General features: G+C 34.2%; 1 protein-coding gene across 5 annotated transcripts in view; it reads right to left on the bottom strand.

Moving 5' to 3' along the window:
• Positions 1-1990: 1990 nt before the first annotated feature.
• The window catches only part of pnt (pointed), an 88756-nt gene continuing 78758 nt past the window's right edge, over positions 1991-11988 (bottom strand). For 3 of the 5 annotated variants that reach the window (XM_064355789.1, XM_064355792.1, XM_064355793.1), the window contains 5 exons: positions 7772-7909; positions 5318-5572; positions 4689-4976; positions 2756-3032; positions 1991-2715 (listed from right to left, as the gene is read on the bottom strand). In XM_064355789.1, the coding sequence (XP_064211859.1) occupies positions 2634-2715; positions 2756-3032; positions 4689-4976; positions 5318-5572; positions 7772-7909 (1040 nt within the window). In that variant the 3' untranslated portion in view covers positions 1991-2633. The remainder of the gene's footprint in view (positions 2716-2755; positions 3033-4688; positions 4977-5317; positions 5573-7771; positions 7910-11988) is intronic. The other 2 variants (XM_064355790.1, XM_064355791.1) reach the window with 2 other exon arrangements.

The raw sequence follows: 11988 nt of genomic DNA, 5'->3' as shown, positions 1-11988 counted from the left end.
TGTCACAAGTCGCAGATAAATTCTTGAGGGTGAATACTAGTGGTCTTATTGAACGCTAAAAAATAATAAGAAAAATCATTGCTTCTTATTTAAGATGCTCGTAAAAATTGCGAAAAATGCATATGTACTTTAGTGTGGAATTGTAGCAAATGCAGACTTGTTAACTTTTTTTAATGATTTATTTTAATGTTTACTTGACTTATTATATAATTTTTCAAAAAGAATTGTAGGAAATCATTTCCTTTGGTTTTTAAAATGAGTTAAATCACCATTTTAAAAGTCTAACAACATTTGACAACATTTAGTAATGTTACCATGGTAATACTTTTGGTTAATACTTTTCTAAACCTATAAAAATAGGTGTATATAAACGGCATTGCCATTTTATGATTTTTGATTTCAGCCAAATGAAGGGTTTTGTAATTTTTTTATCGAAAATAGTGTTCTGTATAGCTCCATCTAGCTGCTCTTAAGAGATTATCCGCGACTTTTGACACCCGATATGGAATGTCTCATTTCCTTTGGTTCAGTAAAGCCAAATGTTCAACTATATTCTGGATATGTAAGAAATTAACCAATTTGTTCTTCTACAGAATCAAGTAAAGTGAGTTTGAAACAATTTGAGTTTAATTTTAAGCATTTCTAGTATAGGAGGAAAATGGAATCAATGGGGTAATTCCGGTAGAGATGGCCCAATGAAATTATTCTGTTACAATTCAAACTCGGAGTGAAAAGCAACCACAAAGTAAGTTATATATTTAATATAGGTATGTTTTCATGTATACTTAAAATTTATCGTTAACTATACCATGCTTCCTTTTTTGAAAAAAATCCTAAACTGAATACTTTTCAGTAATTTATAACTGATTCATCATACTTTGAAAGGAATGTTTTAGTTATAAAGATCACGTTGACGTCACTTTCATTCCATAAACAAAAAAAATCATGGGAAATGACCCAATTTTATATGGGATATTGAATCACCATTTGCCTCTATAAAATCATTATTTAAGAACCGGAAGAAAGTGCATACGATTTTATAAGGTTTTAAAAGCAAAAATGAATAGTGAATGATTTAGAAGAAATATAACGAAAAGTACGACAGTTTTTAAAAAAAATTGGTAATTTACAATCAAATAAATCGTTACTCAATTTTGAGACACAAGTTTCTAGTGACAGTAGAAGGTAATGATTAAAGTGAACAGTGCGAGGTGTGGAGAAAAATATAATCAAACATCAAAAAAGAACGACTGGATTGAGTATCTCAACTGTAAGTGATCTATGAAGGATTGTTTCAAATTTGTGAGCTTATGTGACGAATGTGGCATGGCTTTATGTAAAAAAGGTAATACCGACCAAAAACTGTTTAACTGCCTTTGGCCATATCACCACATCTTATTTATTTTGTTTTTTAAAGAAATGTTTTCGATAATTTGTGGCCTGTATTCAACAGAAGTAACAGAACTGTAATTATATATACGTATATGTATTTGTTGTAAATAAAAAATATATGGTTTCTGGACTGTAATAGTATATTAAGTATCTAGAACGGTAAGGAAATTTTACCGATCGCATACAATTCTTTGGAAGCGGAGCGTAGCAACTAGTAATACCATGTACTGTCTTAGAAACAGGTGTGGTAAACAAATAAAGCTCAATCGTGCAAAAAAATATTTTTTTAAATGTATTAACCCCAATCTTTTGCAAATCATAAATCTTGTTTGAATAGCCAAAAATGGATTTATTTTTGAGGTGTCTTAATAAAGAAAACTCTGTGGCTTTTTGAGAATAACCCTCTGGCCCCTGACTTTTGAAATGAAATTAAATACCAGTTTCCGTAACATTAAATTTGTCACCAGGATCCATTATAAACAGGATTCTTTTTCTTATAGAAAAAATGTAATTCCTTTATTAACAAAGATTGTGTTTGAGTGAAGGTGGTTAGGGAGAAAGGTGGAAAGAAAAGGGCAGAAACTTAAAAGGAAACAAGTTTGGTAAAACCAATATTTTATTCAAACATCACTATTTAATACATAGTTATACGTATGGATAACACAAAAAATACAGCGTGAAAAGAATTCCTTGAATGAGTCTCTCCGCCGTACCAACGTGTTATAATTATTTTTTTAAATAATAACTTAATAGTAGAATATACTTTAGGTTTGAGACCACGATAAAAAACTTGTTAACATTCAGAACGTATCATTAAAAACATCTTATTGCAAGTTTTAACAATAATCAAATGTGCAAAAATTTATTATATTGTCTCTTCCATGCGCTTGCGGCGCCGCCTGGACTTGAAAAAATATAAACATATAACTATCTGATCTGAAAGACTTATCACAATAATGATATTTACACAGACAGCTCGATCAGTGGCGCTGACCCTCGCTAAATCAAGAGAGCACATTACCTTAACTTTATACATTATCTATATCTTACTTAGTAAAATCACACGTAATTTTGTTGTTGATTCTGATTGGTTGTGCAAATGAGCAATAGCGCCTGCGCGTTCAACACAAATGACACGTTCGGTCAACACGCAGCTTACGAAATTTGAATGATTAAGTGATGGTTTTCCGATTGATAGGCACCAGTTTGTGAGGGGGCGAGGGATGCGACGCGGGTTGGGATCAGTCATCTTCCTTCTTCTCTGGCTTGAGATCTACCATTGCGTGCAGCTCCTCCGGACTATACCTGAAATCGAAACGGCCACTAACGACTTTTTCTCTTTAACCACTCAATACCAACTCACCCTAACAAGGTCTGTAAGTCGCAGACGAAGCGATAGACGTAACGCTTCCCGGCAGTCTTGTGGATAATGTTTTTATCGTAGTAGTACCGAAGGCCTCGCGAAAGCTTCTCGTAGTTCATCTTCGGCTTGTTCTTGCGAATGCCCCAGCGTCGGGCCACCTCGTCGGGGTCTGTTAGTTTAAACTCCCAGCCGTCACCGGTCCAGGAGATAAACGTTTGGCAGGATTTGTCCGTTAGGAGTTCGAGCAGGAATTGCCACAACTGGATAGGACCCGAACCTAAATAAACAAATCATTACTTAATATTTTTTTAATTATTAAATAATATACAACGTGTCTTAAAATGATTTGAAATTGGTTAACTTTAAAAAAACATATGCCACTCTACTCAAATAAATCCGATGACAATAAATGTCAAAACTGTTGTGTAATTCACAAATTGGCAATTAATTAAGTACATTTAAAAGTTTCGTTAAAAAGCTACTAAAATAATACACTGTGAAAGAAAACACTTTTATCATTAAAGCCTATTTCGTATTGGAGACTTAACAAATTGAGAATTCGACGTCTGAATGCCTGACGTTAGTTCTATAAAGCGGCATTTCTGCTTTTGTATGAGAAAGAAAGTATGAAGAATTCACAGATGGAAATTTACAGTTGAAAATCATTATAACACACCTTGTACTTAATAGTGGCGATTAGCAAAATTCACAAGTAAATGTTTTAAATAAAAAATACCATCTCAGAAGCTACATTTTTGCATCGCAACATTTTTTTTAATAATAACTCCAAGCTAAACTTATTTGTAGCTCCGTGCACAGAAGTGGAAAAAAAAAAGAATTGGTTCAACAAGAAACAAAAATTCTTATATTTATGTGGTTTTTTAACCTAATCTGCGTCCAATTTTTCAAAATTAGTTGTTAGGTTGTTATCGGCCCACAATAAAATTGTTCTCGTCAGTTCTATTACTATTATTTACATATTTTAAAGTATTTTTTAAAATTGTGTTAAAGTGGTAATCCTATACACAACCCATTTAAAAATTAATTTTGCAAATTTGTGGTCGAAAGATATTGGTATTAGGCCCAAAAACGAGTCAATACCAAAATATTTTGAGAAAACCAAAAAAATTCAATAGTGCTCAAAAAAGCTTTGTTTACTATAAAGTCAAGAAAACTGTAATAATGCTTATCGTTTAAAAACCAGGCAGTGTCAACATGTTCTAAGAAAACCAAAAAAGTCTAGGAAACAAACGTCAAAAGTACTATTTTTTTAATAGACGAAGGCCCTTTGAATAAACCTTGTTTTCAGTAAAAATCAAGAAAATTTTACGGATGATTCGTCTAAAAACCAGCCATTTTTTGCAAAAGTAAAAAATACAGCCCTGAGAAGTGACACACTATTTTATACAGTTAACGGTTCTTTTGAGCTTTGTTTTCAGCAAAAATCAAAAAAAAATTCCAGATAATAAAAAACATTAAATTAATTAAGTAATTTTGATTGGCAGTTATAAGGAACTGTAGAAACATTCTGAAAACAAATTACATGCACAGATAAAGAAAAAGATAAGTATTTAGTAGCAAATACTGATTTACGTATTAGCTAGGTATTCTGTAATTCTTAGTTTCTCATATACAATAAAAATAGATTGTACCTATAATAAGCGTCCAAAAATTATAGACATTGTAGTGATCACAGCCAAGAGGCCAAGACATACTACGATGACATTCATTTTTAAACGCTTGTTACGTTTAACAGACTCACTCTGTAAAGGTTGAAGTAGTTTCTGAGAACAAACCATGTTTTATGTACAAATTTTGATACAAAGAAAACAATAATACACCAGAATTTCATGGGAGTGTAATTATTGATGCTTGGTTCCAAATAATAAACAACCCAGTATGGAATTAGCCGTTTTTAAGAAGTTGTTTTTACCTGTGAAGCAGGGACCTCCCGGCGCTCCGCTATTGGGATATCCCGTGATCATCCCATTTTGGAGCATAGGTTTGGTGTCTGGTCCCAGTGGATTGATGGGATCCCTCCCTTGCATCCCGGCTGATAAAAAGGCGGGATGCGTGTGCGCATGCGCTATGGAACCGAGATCGTGATTGTGGGCCCATTGCTCTGGAGCACCATTGTTAGCACTGGGAACGGTCTGGAAAGGGGTTCCGTCGTAGGGGGAACCATAGGTATCGCCGTAACCATCGGTATACCTCCCCGTTCCTACACCAAAAAATAAATAAACAATATTATTGATCGTTATCATCGCTATTCTTATCATTTACATATTTTCATGCACAAGCAAGTACGCTTATCGCCATTTCATTAGGCAAGGATGGTCTATTGTTCCAAACTAGGTTCTCTATTTATGGAGGGCCATTACGTGAACCTTGAATTTAAATGACAGTCGCGAAGGTCATTAACTCCGCGCCGTCTAGATATTTCTAGGATCGGGGGCGATTTTGCTCTGAACATGCAACAAGTGAAGGTCGTGAGAAGTCGATGAAAAGCTCAGCTGCCTACGATTTCGACTTGGAGACGCATACTAATGACGTGGTACCCACCTCTGGCGTAGTTTTTGACGTAGGAGTGCGGGTGGTACTTGGACTCGATTAGGTTGTTGGCAGCGTAGAATTCGGGCGAACTTTCCAAGTATTGGGGTTGGTGGCCTGCCTCCAGAGCTTGGTATTCGTGCTCTTCGGGCGAATAATGTGACGTTTGGAAGAGGTGAGATTGATCTTCGCTGTTCATCGATTGCAGGTTGTCCATACCGGCGCCGAAATTGCCAGATTCGTTCGGCGAACACGAACTCTTGAAACCTGGAAACAACAACAAAATATAAATAAAAAACAGAAAAAAATAAAAGAAACTGTTTTAAACAAAGTTCCGTCAAAAAATACTTGGCGTAACCAAATTGTGTCCAATAAGGTCTTGTACACAAGGCTTGCAAATACTTAATTTCTTCTCATTAAAATAAATATACCTATGTATAGGAAGGTTTATAGCATCTGGGCACTCACGGATTGGAAGTAAAAATAAAGTCACAATTTGTGATGTATTTATTATATTTTATTTAGTATATTCTCAGACTTTTTTGATAAAAAAAAAACAATTTGTCCAGAAAAGTTTTGATCTAATTTTCATTTTTATCCCCAGTTAGTGTCCGTATCTTGTCATTTTCTAGCAACAGTGACACATAGTAAATTGCACCTACTTCTGTCACAACGAATTCAAATTCAAAAAGGTGTTAAAACTGTGTCAGATACTTTAATAAGGTAGGTAAATTCGCAAATTAGACAATAAATTAAATTCGACATCATTAGAAACAAAAAATTAACAACTAAAACAGTTGCTAAAGAAAACATAAAAAAATAAAACTTCAGAATCTAGTTGCATTTTTAAGTTTTTAAACTTCTGAATCACCCTGTAGAAGTAGATATACCTATAATTAAATTTTTTAAATTAGAAATTTAAAAATTTGAGTTAGTTAATTTTAGAAATTTGGAAAACCAAAGAGCTGAGCTTTCGCTTATTAAAATGATAAAGTTATTACCGAACACAAAAAATATCGAGACTTTTCAAAAAAAAATTATTTGCGTTAAAAATATCAAAATAATTTTTAGTGGTACGTATAGTCGATTGTTTTTTTTATACTTAATCAACTGTCTAAGAGCCGACAGGTTGGCATTATTAGGTGTAGATAGTATTTTTTTAAATTAAGGTTGGTGTATTTTTTTACATTTTAACCTGTCTTCAACTTAAACCCGTACAACAAGACATCGCGTTATTTACTAGGAAATTAACGAATAACAGTAACGTCCGATTTTAAAAATGTTAAATCTGGTGTGGAAAATGTCAAATACAGAATACAACAAATTTCAAAAGTGGTTGGACATGAACTTTCAGGGTCATACAAGAATATTGAGACTGACAGTTGATTATTAAAAAAAATACCTATTTGTGATTTAAGATTTAACAGGTAACAGAGCTCAACAAATAACACATTTTTTCTAATTGTAATTTTTCAATAAAATTTACAAATTTACTTAAAATTTGGAAAAGAAAACATAATGAAACGTGAAGGTACCCGCCTTTGGGTACAAAAATAAAATAGCCAAACTCTTTTTGTTGTGATAGAAATGGAAAATTTAAACAATTTAAAACAATAAAAAAATATTGCTATGAATACAAACTAATTATTAAATATTGACTGGCTCGATTGCACAAAAAAGGAGAAAAATTGGGAATAACGAATGAGAATTTTGCAAAACGTTATATAGAAAAGTTGTTGTATTTGATAAGTGTTATTACATGTTAAATTTAACACACGTATTTCTGATACACCCTGTATAAACTATTCAGCTATTTACCCTTCAAGCAAATTCTTTGCTAGTTTGTAAACTATTAGCCGCTATTTTAGTACATACAGAAATTGGGTTTTCTATTAAAATAGCCAGCGTTTTAAGTAGTAAACTTACGAACTATAAGCAGCTAGTTTACAAACTAGCCAAGTTTACACATTAGCAGTAGGTAACAGATACATTCAAAATATTTGATTTTATGGAAAAAATTGTTTATGTGCGGTTCATGTTAGTAGTTTTAAATATTTTTAAAGCCTTACTAGCACAGATATTAATTTTTCAGTTTTTAATTAGGCATCAGGTAAATACACTTCGATTTTATGTTATCATCATTAAAAGCAGTATTAGGTACTTATATGAACCAATATGAAAAGATTCTCGAATTATAACATCAAATACTCATATTTTATGGCAATTTATCTTTGAATGAGTTATTCGAACTGTAAAAAAGTAATCGATTTCATTCACGAAATTAACATTTAACAGTGCATTAAACTTCAGTAGCGCTTCCAATATACCGTCCTTAAAGTTTTTGATTTTTAAATTAAGTATAGTCATCCCTTATAAGCTTTGAATAATTCTCCATCATAAAAGTTATTTGATTTGGAAATGTGGCTTTGAATGAGAAAAGAAAACCGCTTGTCGCGCCCAACTTACCATCCTTGAGATGGTGGTAGGCAGGACTTCTTTGTATGTGCAGGAACCCCGAGGGAGGTCCCGGCGGCGGCGGCGAGCCTTCCTCCCGGATCTCGTCGGCGGGGGGACACGCCGGACTCCTCAATTGACCGTACCCACCTGCAACGGACAATCGAATTAGCTGAATCGCGGCCAACTGCGACAATAGAACAATGCAAATAAAGCGGTCGCGGAGGCTGAGGTTGGCGAGATGACCGTGCGGTTGGATTGGCCCGCGATGATCCGCCTCTCGCCGAGAGCGGCTAATTGGGAGGCTGACCACGCCCTCCATCTCCCGTTGGTCCACATCACCCGTCCCAGCCTTCCGCGATCGAAACGTGATTTATGGACCAATTGATCAGTGGCGCACACCGGAAGACTTTTGGGGGTCTCTGGTTAAGATCGCTCATGGGTTGGGCGATCGAGGATGTCCGGTGTTAACACGATACTGTTATTGAATATTAATTATAGATCGTGCAACAAATACCCATCTACGATAGATGGTGAATAAATTTATTTTATTTGTTTGGAGTGTGTATCCTTCTTCCTCTTGATGTTAGACGACGTGATCAAGACCGGCGACGGTTTATGGCGCGAATGTGTGCATCCGTAGCACTTTTTTTCTTGTTTTGTTTGCTTGTTTTATTAAAACGGGAGGTTAGGAGGCTAAATAGATTTTATAGGTCTGATTCGCCATTGTATGGTAATGTCGGCCATATAGTTACTTAGTTGTGACGTTGCGGCAATGTTTTCTGGGCATAATAAATGGATTCGAAATTGTCGATGATTGTATTGTAACAATGGGAATGGTTGTTACTTTTTGTTAAATTGTCTTTTAACAGCAAGTTACGGTTCGTTTTATATGAATAATAATGCATGGGAGTAATGAGCAAAATGATGAGTTATACTAATGCTATGCGACCAATCAGTGATGCTGAATGGAAAATAACTACTTGGGATCAGCGTGATGTGAATGACATTTCGCTCAAAAACAGGCACGCACACATTGTTTGTTACTTTTGTAGAAACGAAGTTAATAACTAAGTCTAAAGATTAAAAAAAAAAACGAATCATTTCCCACTTAGCTCGTATCTGTTTTATCTAATAATCAATATTTTTTTAACAAAAAAATCAAATACTTAAGAACACATCTTCACGATTGTGAAAGTAATAATATCTGGGTAAATTGTACCTAAATAGTTGTAAAGAGTGATTCATTTGATGTCGGATCCGATCGTTCTACACGTGAATTTAAACGGCGTCAGGTATAGGTATGATCTCTTAGGAGAATCACCCTGTAGGTAATACTTAGTCGACAGAAAGTCTAGATAAAAAATAAACATTTTGTTTATTTTGTATTGAAGTAGGTATTTATCAAAATACTTTAATACCACCAATCACGATTCAGCCATGGCCAAACGTATTCAGAATATAGGTCACAGATACTGCTTCGGGGGAGGTCCATAGATATGATAACATTGTACGAAGCAAAGAAAGTAAAGAGGCCAAAAAATAAAAACGAAACACATAAAAAAATTTACAACTTTTCATAAACTACTGCAATAAGCCATTTGGAAACTCTATGAGCTATACCAGTTTTCTTTACGTTCTAATTTATGATTAATGTTCGTTGATTTAAAATGCTGATCTGTGAGCAGAAGCACTGATCTCTCATCTTGCTGACTCTGTAGCCTAAATCTTTTTAAATATTTTATCTCTTATATTTTATTGCAGTCAAATAATGTCTTAGTTACAGAAACCATAAAGATTAATCCTTAATTCCCTCCAACACAGTTTTTTGAATCATTCATCACATAGGCACCTTCTGCTTCTGTACATTGTTTCAGACTTTTCGTGTTTTCTCGGTTTTGTTTCATTTCGTCCAAGATTTTACTTTTTTATCTCATTTTTACAAAGCGACAAAAATTGTAGGTATTTTTTCTAGAATTTAGGTAGGTACCTATACTTAATTCTATTCCCATTTTTTCGATAATTAAGCAAAACACTAACAACTCGACAATTAATTGCTGGAAAACAGCAAGTCTACTTTGAGAAAGTTAAAAAAAAATTTGAAAAAGTTGAAAAAACGCTAGACGAAGTGTGTCGAAGGGAGGCCTGATATGTTGCAAAATAAAATTGAGTCAACCTGAAGTATCATTTTTGTGCTCATATTTTTAGATAGCTATTTCCCAGGTATCTCCAGCGTGTGGGAAACGGACTTTTCCGCACTGCGGTGTATTTTATTTTGCAAGAATTACTATAGGGACATTTAAGAGATTGGTAGGTATCGTCACCGTTGAGATGCAAACGATAATTTTTTTTATAAATGACAGTTTATATTAATTTGATGATTGTTTGATTTGTTACCAATCCATCAGCGAAAAAAACTAAATTATAAAAAAATAATTTTTTTGAGAAATTCGTTACAAAAAATATGTCGCAAACAAAGTGCTCATGTGGGAAATTATATTTTCCAAACACGTTAGGTAAATAATTATATTCTCCATGTAAAGATTTTGACACACCCTCGTATAAATCAAACTGTTTAACAATTAAATTCTTGCAAAAACCAAATTTATACATACACTCTTATTGTGTATACTTATATGAAATAATTATAATCAAAATTAATACGTTTTTGTAGCTATTAAGCAATTCTATAAGTTCCCCGAGTATGAGTTTCTTATGTTCTGTTAATTTATGTCAATGGTAATTAAGAAATCAATTTTCCGTTCCTTTAAAGGGGTACAGACCAATCATTTACGATCTCACGCTAAGTAAATAATTATCTACACTTGGATACTTTACAAGAGTAGGTAGCAGTAAGATTAAAATTCTCTAATAAAAGGTTATCAACACAAATAGAACACTACACCCTATGAACTGCTCCAGTTTGATCACTTGTGCGTGATTAATCATCAGTAGTTGCTCCTCCCTTCCTACAACTCTAAGTTCTACCGTTTTCCGCTTTCTTCCTACTTATTAACTTCACTTTGCATTAATCTTAGACTGTGAAGCCTAAGTACCTTTGCCTATTCCATTACTGCATAAAAATTAAAATATTTATTTGTTCATAGTGTGGGGAACTACACTCTGTATATAATTAAGAAAATATGATTTCTGCACACTCTAAAATTAGCATAAACACTACCTACTGCATCTCAAAATTATCACTTATCTCAGTAACTCGTATTTAAGTCTTCAATCGTAGTCATACTATAAACTTCGGTCTTACTCTTTTGTATAACGAATTCCAAAAACAATTTCACTTGTAATTCACACCAATATTTAAAATATATCTACTTGATTCTCTTTCATTATCTTTCGTCACATTTATGTCTTTCATTATTAACGTATCATAAAAAATGAAGTAAATTAAGCAACAAAAAAGGTAATTTCTCCCCGTACCATCTGTCATATTACCTTCGTATACAAGTCTCATTAGCAATCCCATCGATTGTAAGAAGCCTAATAAAACAAGCCTTAACGAGTACATTACGCACGTAATTAATAAAACCTCAACGAGTGCCTCCGAACCGGAATAATAAAGCGAAATGTAACCAATTTAATTCAATAAAACGCTCGGAATAACCACAAATTGATTGTGGCATAAAACCCACCAAGAAACCGGTACCGGCAAGCCGAAAATAAGCCGATCGTGATAATTCCGAGCCCATTCATCACCTTTCAAGAAAATTTTGTAGCTTTTAGTAGTAGTAATGCGATTTTTAAACGTGGAGCAGGTAACCTTGGCCCATTTCCTTGGCCAAATCGTCCACTTCGCTGTCATGCACTTCCGGCAAAAGCTCGCAGAATGCGGCGTCGAGAAAAATGCGCCCATAGATCAGTGAGCATTCCAGAGCAGCTCGTTTAATCAGCGCGCAAGTGTTTCGCTCGGGAATTCTTCGCATTTTCTATTGGCTAATTGGTCGATAAACCCGCCGATGCTACATCCATCCATAGCTTGGGTCTTTTTAATCGTTTTCGCGAGGTTTTACTGTTAAATTAATTTGCTTATGCAAATCGGTCGCAAGGCATGCAATGAATATAGATCGAGTTATAGATCATCGTTTGGCTTGTGCCGATTAATTTCAAATGATGTGGTGTGTTCAAGAACGGCCGTGTTCGAGCCGCCGCTTGACAGGGAAGATGTTGGTTGGTAGTGGCGAGGCCGATCTTGCAACTTTTCAGTTAAAAAT

This window comes from Tribolium castaneum, chromosome 3, assembly GCF_031307605.1.
Source record: "Tribolium castaneum strain GA2 chromosome 3, icTriCast1.1, whole genome shotgun sequence".
Lineage (NCBI taxonomy): Eukaryota > Metazoa > Arthropoda > Insecta > Coleoptera > Tenebrionidae > Tribolium > Tribolium castaneum.
This window is presented reverse-complemented; position numbering and strand designations above follow the sequence as displayed.